General features: G+C 38.0%; 1 protein-coding gene and 1 non-coding gene across 6 annotated transcripts in view; one reads left to right on the top strand and one right to left on the bottom strand.

Annotated features, from left to right (window-relative positions):
- The first annotated feature begins 305 nt into the window (after positions 1–305).
- Positions 306–17,220, top strand: part of NARS2 (asparaginyl-tRNA synthetase 2, mitochondrial) — a 141,014-nt gene continuing 124,099 nt past the window's right edge. For 4 of the 5 annotated variants that reach the window (XR_006820054.1, XM_046017047.1, XM_046017046.1 and 1 more), the window contains exons 1-5: positions 306–446; positions 3,655–3,764; positions 4,552–4,672; positions 7,260–7,400; positions 13,545–13,625. Coding sequence is in view for 4 of the 5 variants with exons in the window: in XM_046017047.1 (XP_045873003.1) it covers positions 306–446; positions 3,655–3,764; positions 4,552–4,672; positions 7,260–7,400; positions 13,545–13,625 (594 nt within the window). In the remaining variant the exon portion in view is untranslated. Of the gene's footprint in view, positions 447–3,654; positions 3,765–4,551; positions 4,673–7,259; positions 7,401–13,544; positions 13,626–17,220 lie in introns of those variants that run through there. The other variant, XM_046017048.1, reaches the window with a different exon arrangement.
- Positions 8,008–8,114, bottom strand: LOC123950130. Its single transcript, XR_006820134.1, has one exon. It is a non-coding gene; the product is annotated as a U6 spliceosomal RNA (small nuclear RNA).

The following is a 17,220-nucleotide window of genomic DNA, read 5'->3' as shown; positions in this document are numbered from 1 at the left end:
TACGCGGGACCGTGAGGTGTCTCGGTCGGCCACAGCGCGTGGTTTTTTTGGGCTTACGCCACTGACTGTGTTGTCTCCGCTTCGCCCAGTCCCGGGAGAGGGAAGCGCAGGGGAGTCTGTGGAGATAAAAGCTGGAGCCCCTAAAGGGGCAGGAGAGCAGCCGAGGTTGGGGGGCGTGGAGCGCCTGAGTGCAGGGCTGCAGCCCATAATTGGGGAGCAGTCGAGAGGGGGAGGTTCACCATAGGCAAGGTCCTCACCCGCCGGGATCGGGGCTGGTCCGGAGGAGGGCTTGGGGCAGCCGTACGATGTTTGGGGCCCGGTGCCTGGTCCGAGCCCTGCGCTCCTGTTCCTCCACTCCCTGCCCGAGACACAAACCTTCATCCAGACTGAGAGTGCGGGATGCCCTTGGGGCCCAGAACACGATTGGGGAGCGCGTTAAGGTTCAGGTTGGTGTATGGGAAGGGGGTGGGCTTTTCTTTTTAATGACTTAAATGGCACCACGTCTAGGCTTGCCTTGTCAGGCAGAATGACAGGCAGGGAAAGGAGAAAATGTGGTCAACTGCGTGTGTTCACACTTTTCTCCTTTCTTTGCCCACCATCGCTCTTTGCAAAACTGTTGGGATGCCTGTGAAGTCCTGGAACTTTGCTTTCCCGGTGGGACATTATCTGTAAACTTGTTTCATACAGCAGAATAAACGTACGAGCCTCTTTTCCTTTATCCTTCATAATGAACATCCATAGTTAATAATGCCTGCCGCGAGCTAGCTCCTTGAGACATGACACCATGTCTTAAACTGTCTTGGTATTCACACATGTCTGACAGTAAATACTCGTTCAACTAAACAATGGCCTTTTTTCAACTTTTAACCACCCCAAGGCCTAAAAGTGGGGGTTTGTATATAATGTATGTTTAGTAAGTTAGGAGAAAGAGTAGAGTGTAGCAGTTTGAAACTCTGGAGTTAGGCTGCCTAGGTTCAAATCTGCCACTTAGTGACTCATGAATTATGGGCATGTCTCATATGTATTTTATACCTGTTTCCTTCTTAATGGCAATAAATCTAATAGCCTTAACCTCATAGAGTCCTGAAGATTAAGTGAGGTGATAGGTATTAAGACATTTAGAACAATGGCTCACGTCAAATGTTGGCTGCTTTTATTTCTCTTGTTAATATCAGTTGCAACAGCTCCACATAGAAGATTTTCCCTTAAGGGAGTAGACCAAACAAGGTGGTTTGACCGTTTTTTATAGGTTGCTGAAACACTGATGAAGTTATTTTTGTTGTCCTTGGATATCCTTGATTTTTAGCAGTGTGACCTCTCTGCATTTCTTTGGGTTTCATATTTTTTCCATGATACAAACCAAAACCTTCTCCATTCATCTATTTATTTGACATACACACCTTAATGATCCCTTGGAAGTGGTAATCTAGAAAGGATTCAAAGGTAAAAGCTACTGCTTACATTAAAGGCTTTCATTTTAGTGCTACGCAGTCTAAGCTAGTAGCTACCTGCCATTTGTGGCATTGAGCTCTTGAAATGCAGCTAGCCTAAATTGAAGGATAACTAACTGTAAAATACACACCAATTCTGGAGAACAAAATATAAAATATCTCAATATATATATTGATTACATATTGATATTTGGGGCATAACTGGGTTAAATATAGTATTAAAATTAATTTTACCTGTTTACCTTAGTGTGACCACTAAAACATGCAGAATTACATAATGTGGCTCACATATTTTTGTGGGTCAGCCCTGGTCTAATGGCTAAGACTGGTAATTGGGGCAATGTGTTGTATTGGTGGTATAAAAATTTTGAGAAAATAGAGAGGGACGTCCTTAACTATGTGAGGTCAAGGAAGACTTCTTGTATTAAGTGACATTTCGCTTGAGTCCTGAAGGATAGGAGTTCCTCAAGCAGAGGAACTGGGGGTTGGGGGGAGATAGCATTCTAGAGAAGTTTGATAATAACTTGAACTTTGAACTAAGAACTATATTTGAATTCTAGCTCTATTACTTGGGAACTGTGATGTTAATTATTTAGAGAGATTATCCTAACTTCTCTAAATATGTTCTTCATCTCTAATACTCACTTCATTAAGTTCTTAGAAGGACTAAGTAGTAAAATATTTATAAAGAGCTTAGAATAGAAGCACATTTTTAAATGGTGCTTCACAAATGTTACCTTTTACTAACAAGTGAAAAGCAAGACAGTGGTGCTTTAGGAATTACTATTGATTGAACCTGACCAGAGAGCAACTGCCTTTGGGGAAGCGTGGGGAGGTGAAACCAGAAAGATGGGCACACTCAATTGTGAAAGGCCTTGTATAGGAGACTGAGGCAATGTATACTTTATTCAGCATAGCCCTAAAAAAAGTTCAAGTTCAGGCTTTATGTTAACAAGCAGTGTGATCTTCAGCAAGTTATTTAACTTCTTTGATCCCAGGTTCTTCATTTGTAGGAAAGGTTCACACCACAGAGTTGTTGTGAAGAAGTGATGAGATAGTACATGAAGGTAGTAAAACATTCTCACAGTAGATTTTTAGTGCATGGTAGATATTCTTTCACTAAAAAACATTAATGGACTATCAACTCTGTGCTTGACAATTGCCTTCAAAGCAACTAAAGCACAGTTCCTAAACTTTGAAAGTATTATGGACATGCAAATAAGTAAGAGAAGAGCTTTAATAGCATTGTCTGTAGATTATGGTGGGAACGCAACTAAGGGTCAATACCGTTTTGTTTTGTTTTAATTTTATTTGTTTGCCAGCGAGAGTACAAGCAGGGGGAACAGCAGAGGGGAAGGGAGAAAGACTCCCGGCTGAGCAGGGAGCCCGATTCGGGGTTCATCCCAGGACCCTGAGGTCACCACCTGAGCCACCCAGGTGCCCCCAATACAGTTTTGTAAGTAGAATCATCTCCCTTTTCCCAAGCGTGGCTGATAGTTAATCAAACACCATCAGTTTCACAGTTGTTCAGTGTCTGATAGAATATTCCCGTTTCTTTGCTAATTAAATTTAAGTTGGATGTGATCTTTGAGACCTGTTTTTAGTTGTACTGGTCTACTAGAAGACTCTCATTTGTATTCACACATACCTGTCATGTGAATTCAGAGTGTCTTTGAAAGCTTATGTACTACTTAATATATGTTGACAATGAAAAGCTGTTTGAGAACTTTGTGTGATACATTCTAAAAGGGAAACAAAAATCCAGTGGAGATGTTTCTAGTCTATAACTTCATAATCTCCCTTCTAGGAATTTTATATAAAAGGAGACAAGGGAGAAAGTATGTGCCCTGTTATTTGTTGTGGTGGCAAAAAGGAGCAAGGGGCAGGAAGAAATAAGTGAAATAGCCAATATTGGGGAAATTAATGATGTGAATTAGGCTTTTCACCTACTGAAATGTTAGGCATCTATTGAGAATGGTGAGTTTTATTAACAAAACAAAAAGGTGTGATGCCAAAGCTGTATCTTACTGCGATAAGAATCATATTGGATTATATAGGCTTAGCGGTGAGCTAAAAGCAATTGATTTGTTAAGACAGGATTGAGGACATTTTTTTTTCCATTTAGTCTTACATGTGCATGTGTAATGAAAATGTAAAATGTTTGTGTGTTTTAAACTCACATTTAGAAATTACTCTTTATTAGGGATGGATTCGTTCAGTCCGATCCCAGAAGGAAGTATTGTTCCTGCATATAAATGATGGATCATCTTTGGAAAGCCTTCAGGTTGTAGCAGATTCAAGCTTTGACAGTAGGTGAGGTTTTTGGTTTTTTTTTTAAATAACAAAAGAACCTTTTTTTCCCCTTTCATCTCTGTTCCCCGTTTCTCTAATCGAGTGTTCATATTGCCCCCTGAGTGATCTTTCTCAACAAACCTACTTTAAAGAGCTTTGAGGCTTAAGTCCAAATATCTGGAATCAAGATCTTTCAAGCTCAGTCCTTTCTTTTTCTCTTTTTTCTCTTTCTCTCTTTTTTTTAAAATTTCAATTCAGTTAATTAACATAATATTAGTTTCAGATTTAAGGGTCAGTGATTCATCAATCTTAAATAATATATAGTACTTATTACATCACCCAGTTACCCCATGCCCTCACCCCTACCCCCTCAAGCAATCCTCAGTTTGTTACTTATGATTAAGAGTCTCTTATGGTTTGTCTCCCTCTCTGATTTTGTCTTGTTTTATTTTTCCCTCCGCTCCCCTATGCTCCCATTTTGTTTCTTAAATTTCACGCATGAGTGAAATCATATAATTGTCTTCTCTGATTGACTTATTTCACTTAGCATAATAGCCTCTAGTTCCATCCATGTCATTGCAAATGGCAAGATTTAATTTTTTTTTATGGAGGCCTTTCTTTTTCTAATATCTTCACATAGTAATATCCCGTATCTATTCTTTGCTTCAGCCTCTCTCAATTATTTGCTGCCCAAAGAAGGGTAAAACCTCTATCATTAAATATTGGAATGTTCTGATAGTAAGTTTTGTATTAAAATGAGGGTTCCAGATAATGACACCTTGTCTATGCTGGTTTTTGGTTACTGTAGAGAACTGGCTTTTGGGAGTGCTGTGGAAGTTCAAGGGCAGCTGGTAAAAAGTCCATCCAAAAAGCAAAATGTGGAACTGAAGGCAGAAAAAATTGAAGTTGTTGGAAATTGTGATGCCAAGGTATGCTTTCTAATACTTTAATGGGGACTATTTAGGCTTAATGTAAAACATTAGCTGTCTGATTTAAGTGTGATTATTGGGAAGATGGCACTTCGAGCGTGTTTCAGTTGGACTTCACAGATAATCGAAACAGACTGTAGAGCTGAGGAATGTAGAGAGTGTAGCAAAAAGTACGTAGATGGCTGCGTTTTATGAGTGAAGGTGAAGTATTAATCTCTGCATCTCTTTGGATTCCTGTCACAGTTGAAACTTGACACTTTTACAAGGATGCCCAGTTAGCTGCAGTGACAGACATCGAGCAGACCATGTTCTAAGGAAAGCCCTGCCTAGAAATTACTTTTGCAGGATCTAGAACTGTGTTGGACCAGTACATTAGCCACTAGCCACCTGTGGCTGTTTAATGTTAATTAATTTAATATTAAATCAATCAAAATTAAATTTAAAAAAATCAGTTCTGCAGTGGCATTAGCCACATTTCAAGTGTTTGGTTGTCACAGGCAGCTGCTGGCTACCATACGGGATAGCATGCATACAGAACATTTCCATTTAGGGGCGCCTGGGTGGCTCAGTGGGTTAAAGCCTCTGCCTTCGGCTCAGGTCATGATCCCAAGGTCCTGGGATCGAGCCCCGCATCGGGCTTTCTGCTCAGCAGGGAGCCTGCTTCCCTTCCTCTCTCTCTGGCTGCCTCTCTGCCTATCTGTGATCTCTGTCTGTCAAATAAACAAATAAAAAAAAAAATTGCTGATCCTCTCATTTAAAAAAAAAAAAAAAAAAGAACATTTCCATTTATCACAGAAAATTCTGTGGGACACTGCTGGAGTGCCATAATGCTTGGGCTGAGCTAAGATAAGAAATCCTACGTTAGGACATGTATGGGGCGCCTGGGTGGCGCAGTTGTTTAAGATTCCACCTCTTGGTTCCAACTCAGGTCGTGATCTCAGGGTCTTGAGATCAAGAACCCCATCAGGTCCATAATCAGCTGGGAGTCTCCTTGGTTTTCTCTCTCCTTCTCCCTCTGCTTTTCCTGTGCTTTTGCACTCTCACATGCTCTCTGTCAAATAAATTAAAAAAAAAAAAAAAAGACATGTTTATGCCCATTTTTGTAAGAGTCTTTGTTACTACCTTTTATCACCTGATAAAGAGGTTAAAGGGTATAAAATCATAGGTTATCAATCCAGTTTCTGAATTGGAGAAAATGAGGTCCAGTCAGGTGATCTGACTTGTCCAAGGTGATATTGCTGGCTAGTGCCACAGCTAAAATTGATGTACTAGCCATCGACTCTGCTGTAGTTGTGCTATACATCTTTTCAAGTATTTAATTAACAAAAAATGGGGAAGTATAGGGAAATTGCATCATTTTAATTCATTTTTATTTCTTTTGGATAATTGGAGGAAAATAAATACAAGGAAGTAAGAGAAAAATGGGCAACTTTTAAAAAAATGTCATTCTGAATAATTTTTTAAGAAATACTAATACATACCAATTGACATGTAAAATCTGGAATTGGGTCCTAAGATTTCTGAATAGTGGACTGTGAAAATACTTTGGAACTCAGGATTGGAGATAGTAACCATTTTTGGGTTTGCTTTTTTAGAGGGATATAACGATTATTAAAATTTGCCATGTGTTTAACCCTTCTTAAATTTTCTCTCTTGGCTTCTGTCTTTGTCATTCACCTTTTCTTCCCCTTGATTTCAAGTTCATTTTTAAGTATTTAGATATTAGGGAATTCTGATCCCCAGGCAGTCCCCAGATTCCTGTTAATGTGGTCCTTTTTTGACTTAAGTAGATGTGTTACTTATTTCTATTATGAAATAAATTAGCATGTGCACTAAAAGAAATAGATAAGACTAAATGGAATAAGCTACCATTTGGCTTTTTTACTTAGCTTTTCTGTTACCTTTTTTCTGGAACTTTGATTTTGGTCTGAAGATTTGTTTCTGTCTTCTTAAGCTTGAAACATGAGGGTGAGCAGGGTATAATATTTCTACATAGAGTCATAATTTGAAATTTTTGTAAATATACACTACTCTGCCAGATGACAGAAAGCTGTTGACCCTTCATGTTCTTAGTCATGTTGATAAACAGTGAAAAACAGTGCCAATTGATTATAAATGATTATGGGTTTTTAAGACATTTGGGTGATTTTTAAAATTGAACACCAGCTGTGTGTACACAGCTGTAGAAAACCTAATCTTTAATATCTACAATATTCTGAACTCTTATATGCCAAACAGTGGGCTATTTTGCATAATTATATCCTAATCTTTCTGTTTGTAAGTAGTGACTGATATAAGCTAATGGATGAAAATTTGATAAATAACAGATTAGCCTCCGTAATACTAACTTTGTCCAGGGTTCCACACCTAGTAAGTGGTAAGAGTCACACCCACATCTCTGATTCTACCTACCAATCTACTGATTTGGAATTAATGTGGATTGTATTCACTTATCTTAAGAAACAGAGAAGGAAAATTTTTTAATTTTGTTCTGAAGCATTACTGTTTAACTGGTGTCCTGGAAACTGCTATTATAGAACATTATCTTTTTTTAGCTTTTCATTTGTTTTTTCCAATTTATTGGCAGGCTTTCCCTTTGAAATCTAAAGAGAGGCATCCTCTGGAGTATCTGAGACAATATCCTCACCTTCGATGTAGAACTAATGCTCTGGCTTCTATACTGAGGGTTCGCAGTGAAGCCACAGCTGCAATTCATTCTTTCTTTAAGGTAAGTTGCTTTGTGTGCTTTTAGCTGTTCTTTCCCACCCCCCCACCCCCAGCTGTTATTTCTTGTGTAAAAGTTGAATTATTGTAACCTTGGAGTATTATCCTGAAAGTTCTGTTAGGTACAGTATTTATTCCAAGCACCCTTTACTTGTGTGGTACTTTTCTCTTTGGCTGATTTAAGCTTGTCCCTTTATCGCTGGTTTTGAGCAATTAGATTATGAGGTACCTTGGCACAGTTTTCTTTGTTCCTTGCATTTAGACCTTGTAGAGTTTCTTGGATCTATGTGTTTTAGTTTTCCTCAGGTTTTTCAGCCATTGCATCTTCAAAATTTATGTTACCTCCCCCCTTTGGAGACCTCAGTTGCCCATATATTAGGCCACTTAATGATACCTCCATAGCTCACTGATGTTCTTTTCTTTTTTTAAATTCCCTTTTCCTGTTTGTTTTTTTAGGGGGTAGTTTCTATTGCTAGGTCGTCAAACTTACTGATGTTTTCTTCTATAATGACTGATTTGTTGTTATTCTTATCCAGTGCGTTTTTCATCTAACATTGTAGGTTCCATAACTAGATGTTTGATTTGGGCCTTTTTTTCCCCCTTTTGTGTGGAAAAATATGGACTGCTTCATGAATCTGTGCGTCATCCTTGCACAGGGGCCATGCTCATCTTCTCTATATTATTCTGGTTTTAGCATATATGCTGCCAAAACAAGCACTATTTGGACCTTTTAAAAAAAAAAATATCTTCCATATCTCTAATTAACTTTTTGAACATACACAATACAGTTTTAATTAAAACTTTTACAGTTTTAATAGCTGTTTAGTAACTGTTTTATGTCTTTCTGATTCTAACGTGTCTGTCAGTTAAGTCCTTTTTGATCTACTGCTCTTATTTTTATTTATTTATTTTTGATTTACTGCTTTTTGTCTCCTTATTACAGGTTATGATTTCTTACTTCTTTGCATATATGCCAGTCTTTGGTTAGATGCCAGACAGAAAATTTTACCATCTTGGATATTATTAAGCTTTGTTTTAGTGTGCAGTTAAGCTACTTGAAAACTGTTTGAACCTTTTGGGTCTTGCTCTTATGATTTGGTGAATGGGGCCAGAGCAGTGCTCACAGTCTAGGGCTAGTTAACTTCCACTACTGAGGCAAAGCCTTCCTGAGTACTTTACCTAGTGTCTTGTGAATTTTGAGTTTTTCCAGTCTGGCTTGTGGGAACACGTACTGTTTCCAGCCCCAGGCATTGTTTCCTCTAATCTTTCTGGATGGTTCTGTCCTTGGCCTATGATAGTTTTCCCACATGCATGTGCTAGGCTCCACTTTATTTTCCTCCTCTTCCTGCTATGGCCTGGACAATCTCAAAGTACTAAGCAAGGCTATTGATAGGGTTCACTAAGTTTGTTTCCCACCTCAGCGATTGCTGTCTTTTGTTGTCTTATATCCATGGTCTTGAAAACCATCCTTTCATGTGGTTTTTTTTGGTGGGGTTTTTAGTTTTATTTTTGGTTTTTGTTTGTTTTTAGTTGTTTCAAGGGAGAGGGTAAATCTGGTCCCTGTTTTTCCATCTTGGTCATAGACATATTTTATATGTGGCAAGCACTACCTTTAAAGAGTTATTGGTGTTAATCAAATAGATTGGTAGGCAGCTAAAGGCATTTTTTCTTATTTAGCTTTGCTTGTCAGCCGCATCCCCCTACCTGGGAAGGCCACAGGAGAACATAGTTGTCGTGTCGATTAGGTGAAAGGACCTTCCCCCATGTGGATGGGAGGGCCCCAAAGGTCAGGAGTGACCCAGCAGATGAAGTTCAGTGCTTTACAAGTGGTTCTGGACCCCTTCCTGTGCTGCTTCTCCAGATCCAGCTGATTGTCTAGCATCATACCCTTCTCTTGGGTGCATCCAAATTCATGCAGGCCCAGTCCTATTGTAGTTTACCAAGAGAGTTCTTGCTCTTTGAAAAGCTCCTTCAGAGTTAGTTTCTGGTGAAACAGCTAAAGAGCATCAGGCTTTGAAGCATACAGTTTTGAATAAACAAAGAAAAATAATCACATTATACTATGTCATCCTATTATAGTTCGAAAGGGTACATTTCCATATGCTCTCATAAACTTTCTGTTTTTTGTTTTTTTTTTTAATATTTTATTTATTTGACAGAGAGAAATCACAACTAGGCAGAGAGGCAGGCAGAGAAAGAGGAGGAAGCAGGCTCCCTGCAGAGCAGAGATCCCGATGTGGGGCTGGATCCCAGGACCCTGGGATCATGACCTGAGCTGAAGGCAGAGGCTTTAACCCACTGAGCCACCCAGGCACCCCTCTCATAAACTTTCTTACGCAACTTCCATATGGCTTTTCAGTAAGTCTTGAAGCACACAAACAGAAAATTTGTTCAGATCTAAAAATGTTTTTTGCCCCATATGGCTTTAAACAGTGTTGATAAAGTAGACCTTCTTATATTCTGAAAGTTTTATAGATTTCTGGCCACTAGGTGGTGATATTGGCAGTCCATTAACAAGTGAGCTTTACCTACTTTATACATTTATTACTGGAAGCTTTGACAAATAAGTAAATAATTTAAAAATGACAAACAGAAAATCTGAAATAAAAAATAGTATTTTAAGCAAGCAAAATGATGTTTTAAGTGGTTTCAAATAATGAGTTTTAGCACTGTTGGTTATAGGTACAAAGGCAGGTAATTTTTGAGTGCTATAAATTCGCTTTTTAATTGTGAAGGCCTGGAAAATATAATCCTGATAATTCTATATTGTTACCCACTTGTATATATAATACTTAGGATTGAATTGAAATCACAGAGTACTAAAGGGCATATTAAATAGTTTTATGTTATTTAGTATTTGGTACTATTTCTGTGACTTACTACCTCAAACTCCCTAAAAGATGTTAAGATTTAAAATAAGATTTAAAATCTGAGCCTGGGTGGCTCAGTGGGTTAAGCCTCTGCTTTCGGCTCAGGTCATGATCTCAGGGTCCTGGGATCGAGCCCTACATCAGGCTCTCTGCTCAGCAGGGAGGCTGCTTCCCCCTCTCTCTGCCTGCTTCTCTGCCTACTTGTGATCTCTCTCTCTGTCAAATAAATAAAATCTTAAAAAAAAAAAAAAAAGACTTAAAATCTAAGAGTTTCATGCCTTAAAGTATCCTAACTTAAAACTGAGGGTTTTGGAGGGGAGAGCAGGGGTGTTGGGTGAGCCTGGTGGTGGGTATTAAGGAGGGCAAGTATTGCTTGGAGCACTGGGTGTGGTGCATAAACAATGAATTTTGGAACACTGAAGAAAAATTTAAATTTAAAAACAAAGGTACTGTTCTGGGTGCTCTTTTTTCCTAATATCTCTAGATTAGAAAGTCATTTTTTTGGTTTGAGTATCAAAAATATTTTGTGTATAAGTTTGTTCATAAAATGACACATTTGCTATGTACTAAAACTTGGATATCTAGAATCCTCAAGAATGAATTATTTAGAAAAGCTAAGTTTCTCCCATAACAGAATAATTAGGCATAATTTTTTTTCCAGTTTCCAGTGGAGGTTATCCTAAAATATATTACATATTTCCCTGGCTTCCTAAATGAGCCAGTAGAAGTTTGCCCTTTCTTGATGAGTCCAGATTCTTCATTTGAGTATCATATTTTCCCCTCTTCTGTATGGCAAGGCCCTAGAAGCCCATCATTGTGTATTCTTTTCCTCTCTATTGAATGACCCCAGACTGTTGTGTCTTCGAGTTCCTGTGAGTGCTTTTTATGGATTTTTTTTCTTCCTATCACTTTTTTGCCAGTGGCTAGCAATTGTTGTCGTGTTTCTTTCTTGTTGATTCTGATTTAATAATGATGTTTACTTTGTGTGAGTGCAAAAGAGAAATACAATCCATGAGGTTTTGAGTGATATGTATGGGCCTTAGTATGTGAGTTTTATAACTTTCAGATACTCAGTGTCTTATAAAATATCTGGTTCTAGACTGTATGAAAAACATTTAGATATTTAGAGGTGGCAGGTAGAATCGGAAAAATTGGGTGAGTAGGGGTGCCTGGATGGCTCAGTCGGTTAAGCTTCTGCCTTAGGCTCACAGGGTCCTGGGATTGAGCCCTACTCAGGGGGGGGGCGGGGGGGGGGGCGGGGGAGGGTCCTGGCTCAGCAGGGAGTCTGCTTCTCCCTCTGCCCCTCCCCCCACTCATGCTTTTTCTCTCTGTTTCATATAAATAAATAAATCTTAAGGGAAAAAGAGAAGAAAAGAAAAATTGAATAAGCATGTACTTTTATTTTTGGCTCCTTCTCTGGCCTTCCTGTCTCGAAGCAGGGACCTCTCTGCTGTAGGATGGGATGAATACCTGACACAACTACTCTTGTGGAGGCAGACAATACTTCCCCACTCCTGGCTGTTTATTTTCCTTTTTATTTTTCTACTTCCCTGTCCCCTTACTCTTTTTTGGATTTTGTTCTCTGTGCTTTTTTATTCTACTTTTGGACTCTGTTCTTTATAGCTTTTGGTGGGAATGTTTTAAACTTTGATATAAGCCTTCTAGCAGCATTAAGGTTTAAAAAGCTGATGACACCTTTTGAAAGGTTTAGCATTAATTGAGTATTAAGAATAATTCTTGCTGCTTGAGTGATTTTTTTTTTTAAGCCCATATAGTTATTTTCATAAGATTTGCAGTTTTGTTTCTTGTGGCAATTGACCAGTTCTAACTTTGGCAATTACATTTAGCCGTTAAATTTTCTCCTCCCTCTCCCCCTCCCTCTCACCACCCTCATTTCCTTTGGATTTTTCACTTCCTTTCTTTGTTTACTGCACTCCTGCTCATAGTTGCCTGTATTCATGTGGAATAAATGATTCATGTCCATAATTCTGGCTCCTAGGAGAGAAAAATTTTATGCAGTAATGTTATTGATTATATTTCATTCGTTCTCTGTAAAGTGCTTTGTGTGGCACCTCTAGGTTCATAGCTCCCAGGTTAAGTACATATTTGAATATTTTCTGAGATTCCTAATTTATAGTTTGAATATTTAATCAGTCTACATCATAAGACAAGTTGTTAACTGGGTACTTTGTATCAGAGCCAGAATACTTGAATTCCACCTTTGTAGGAAGGGAGAGGCCAATTTGGGAGGTGGCTGGTGTAATGCACTGAGACATTTTACATTCCCTCAGTGATAGGCATAATGTGGCAGGGATTAAATGTGCATGTATGAATTCATTGCATTGATTTCAAAACCAAAATTTTCGTGTGAAACACTACTATTCTGCCTCTGCAGCATAAGTTCACTTGAGTTCCCTCTGTGCCCACCTGCAACATTTACACCGAATGTAACCTTTTGCCTACATCCATAGTCAAAATGAAAGAAGCATAACCTTGAATTTGCTGGGTTATTTCAGTCCTACTAGCAAACAGCTTTTGTGGTTCACTAATGGAAATAGCTCAGACTTTGGAGCGGAAGAATTGCAGTTGGGCGCCTCAGTAATGGATGGATTTGCTGTTCAGAATCTTCCTTGGGGTAAAGGAAGTGCACTGCCTATGCCATATGTAGTGTACTGTGCCATCAGTTTAATGACAGACTTCCTAAAAATCATTTCTGCCTTTGTTGCTATTTATTTCTTCAGTCCCTGTTTGTCAACTTTCTTCTCCTTTTTGGTGGTTTGTGACAATTGGGAATCTCATTCCAAAATGACAACCCAGCTTCATATTGATCACTTTGCAGTCCCTTAGCAGTGTGGGTGACATCATTGTACATTAGCCTGGAGAGAGTGTGTGTGTGTGTTGAATCACTACCAGTGTGTTAGAGAAGTGGGAAGAAAAAAATATACCAGAGAGATCCTAAGGGCTTGGGTTCCAGTCCTGGCTCTCTCTGCCATCAACTGTTTGTGTGAATTTTTCTTTAAATCTCTCTGGGCCTCAATTTCCTTATCTTTGAAATCATGTTGGAGTAGAGAATGTCTCGGTCAGTTCTTGATGTAAAATTCAGTGTGCTTCTCTGCACAGTAAAACACTCAATTTGATATCTTATTAGTTATGCTTGGCGGGCTAGAGATTGGGTATGACATTCTCTCAGTGCTTTTTTAATAGTATAATCAGTTATATGTTCTTAGAATTGTTTTATATACAAACATGCTGAAAAAGTGGTTTTTCTTTTCTTCCAGGACAGTGGCTTTGTTTATATTCATACTCCAGTAATCACATCCAATGACTGTGAGGGGGCTGGAGAACTGTTCCAAGTTGAAGTAAGTTTTGCTTCCCATCTTGAAGGATAGGTTGCTCTTTGATATTTTTCTTTGGAGGGTTTTTTTGTTTTTTTTTTTTTTTTTTTTTTTTTAGTAACAGTTATGTGGATAAACCATAACTAGATCTTGAAGATTTGTCAGTAGTAATCCTTAAAGAACAGATATAGAAAATTCAGACTTCTCTGATTTCCTGTCCTACTGGCTATATTACTGACATTGTGACTGAAAGAAATGAATTTTTAAATTAGTATTCCATTTGCTTTCCTTAGGTAACTCTGAATTGGTGAACTAAAGAAACTTGAAGAGATTAATAAAGCTTTTCAGATCTCTTTCATGTACATTTCATGTACATTCAACCCGCAGTTGATATTTTTGGATGTAAGCCATATTTTAAAAGATAAGAAGACATACATGTGCATATTTTCTTTTCCAATGTCTTTAAAGAACACATTTATTTTATAAGAAATTATTTATATTCAATATGCCTCATGAAGGTTCTGATTTTAATTCTTTTTTTTTTTTATTTATTTTTATTTATTTATTTATTTGACAGAGAGAGATCACAAGTAGGCAGAGAGGCAAGCAGAGAGAGTGAGAGGGAAGCAGGCTCCCTGCCGAGCAGAGAGCCCGATGCGAGACTCGATCCCAGGACCCTGAGATCATGACCTGAGCCTAAGGCAGTGGCCTAAACCACTGAGCCACCCAGGCGCCCTGATTTTAATTCTTTGTTCAGCAATAATTTTTTGAGTTCCTGGTATATGCCAGGCATTGTTAGCTTTCCCTTGTTGCACATTACTTAAAAGTTACCAGTTTTTCTTACTTGCAGGCAGTTGTAAGCCTTTCATTTACCAATTTTACAACCTGTTTAACATCATTGGCCAGTAATATAATAATGGGCAGAGAGAAGTGTGTGTTGATAAATGGTGCTTTTTGTATTTCTTTCATTTATTCAGTGATTTCTTTATCTTTCAAAAGTCAGCGTTCTTATTTATACATCTGGGTGATTCAATCAAATGACAAGACTTGTGTATAACTGCTCTGTTCTGGTGCAGTACGTTTGGACTCTTGATAATGATGCCTGCTCTTCTTATTATTGAACAAAGTATTCACTGGGAGAAGTTGTCCTGATGTTTGGAAGTCATTATTCAAAATGATAATCAAATGCTGCCTGTAATCATACATAGTTTGAAGAAATCTTGATAGCCTTCTACAAAAAGCAGAATAAAAATGCTTTGTTGAACGTTTAAATTGGGAGTGTTAGCATCTATAAATGTGAGTTCAAAAAAGGCAGCCAATGATAGAATAACAATACATAAATTGTGAAAAACGTTCTCTTCTAGGCGTTTATGTTGTTTATTTTCTCTTTGCACCTTAATAGTCTTCTGAATGTTGAAGTGAGAAATTACCCACCTTAAATACATTTCATAATCCCTTAATCTAAACCACTGAATATTAAAAAGGAAATGACAGGAAAGGAAGGGTATAATTTAAAGGAGTTTTACAAATAAGAAAATAATTATTAAAGAGACCCAAATTAAGCAAGTAAAAAAAATCTGTAACAGACCAAAATAATGATACATTTGGAGATAACTACTTTGCTACCAGGGAAATCCCATAAGCAAGTCTGAAAGATTACAGTATGTGTATTTGGCCTTTAAACAACAAAAGACAAGTTACCAGATAAGTATAAATATAGAGGAAAGGAAAAATACTTATTTCTGAGGCTCAACAAATGAGAAGTGTTCAATGTTTGTACCCTTTCAGGGCCAGGATGAGGAATTTCATATTGATGGAATTAGACTTGCCTATTCACGGTATCGGAAAGAAATGCTTTTGAATTTGTTGGTCCTAGGCTTCTGCAGTCAGGCTCTAGGTCAGATCTCAGCAGTTGTGGCTTTTTGCTATGACCTGCTTTGTTGTTTTCAGAAGTTTGGTTTAGAAGACTTGTCTTCTGCCGCTGCCAACCCTCTATCCTTTGAAAGCAGGGCATTCTTATTCCCACCTCACACACTCTGTACAGTACTTCCATTCCTCATTGTGTAAATTTTGTCCTGACTGCTTTTAAAGATATTGGGGTTTGAATCTTGGTACCCCACTGGTAGGAGGAAGTAGAGTTTCATATTTAAGTTCTTCCTTCTCTTGAGGGGTATGAGTGGCTCAGTTGGTTAAGCGTCCAACTCTTCATTTCTGCTCGGGTCATGATCTCAAGGTTGAGAGATTGAGCCCCCAGTGTGGAGCCTTCTTAAAAAGAAAAAATACTAGGATGCCTGGTACATCCAGGTTTGAGGGCAGCAGTAAAAGGCCATCTTGAAATGCACAATAAGAACATAAACTTCTCTAATACACTGTTGAGAAGTGATAGCATGTTCCATCATTTTAGTTTCCCATTTCTTCATTTCTGTTTCCTGCTTTAAGACTTGGGATATTTGTTAAGGCTTGGGTACTACTGAACACATATGTAGGAAATTGCATTAAGGCATGCATGTTATTTAGCAGACATTTATACCATCTGTGTTCAAGATGCTAGCTTGTCTCTGAGAAGATAAAAGAGATTAAAGGCAAGAATTAGAGATTATGGCAAAAATTAGCTGTTAATGGAACATAAGATGAAATTGCTTTACGTATATATTTGAGGTTACAGTATTAACAGTTGCAAGTGGTATGGAATCTAGAAGAAAATTAGGTCAGTGAGGATTGACTTAGGCAGGAAAATCTTCCAAATGAATTTGTGGCTGGGGCGTAACCTACTACGTGAGCAGAGTCAAGCAATTGAAATGAATGTGGGGTTTTCAATGGACTCTGGATGGACTAATTAGAAGGTTCATATTGGTGAATGATAAGAAGTAAAGTTGGATGGCTGTAGGAACCAAAAAATGGAGCAGGTTTAAAAATAAAAAACTTCATTGATTATATATATATATATACATATATATATATATATATATACCATAATTCATGGTTTTTAGTATATTCACAAGATTCTGCAGCCATCAATCACTACAATCTAATTTTAGAGCCTTTTCATCTCCCCCAAGTGAAACCTGGTACCCGTTAGCAGTCCCTTGCCATTCCCCACCCCTCCCACCCACTAGATACCACTAAACTACTTTCTATAGATTTGCCTTTTGGGGAGCATTTCATATAAATGGAATCATACAACATATGGTCTTTTGTGTTTGGCTTTTTTTTTTCTTAGCACAATGTTTTTGAGGTTCATGTTGTAGCATTTATCAGTCCTTTATTCCCTTTTATATTCAGCTGGTATACTTTTGTGTAGATGTACAACATTTTGTTTATCCATTTGGCAGTTGATGGATATTTGGATTGTTTCTACCTTCTGGCTGTATGAATGATGCTACTATGAACATTTGTGAAAACATTTCAATGAGCATATGATTTCATGTCTCTTGGGTGGAATTGCTGAGTCATATGGTAACTCTGTGTTTAATATTTTGAAAAGCTGCCAAACCACTTTCCAAAGTGGCTGCATCATTTTATATTCCCACCAGCAATGCATGAGGATTCCAATTTCCCCACATCATTGCCAATCCTTATTATTGCTCTTCTTTTTTTTTATTATAGCCATACCTAGAGG

Source organism: Meles meles, chromosome 8, assembly GCF_922984935.1.
Source record: "Meles meles chromosome 8, mMelMel3.1 paternal haplotype, whole genome shotgun sequence".
NCBI classification, from domain to species: domain Eukaryota; kingdom Metazoa; phylum Chordata; class Mammalia; order Carnivora; family Mustelidae; genus Meles; species Meles meles.
Note: the sequence above shows the minus strand (reverse complement) of the source record. Positions and strands in the feature narration are given on the sequence as shown.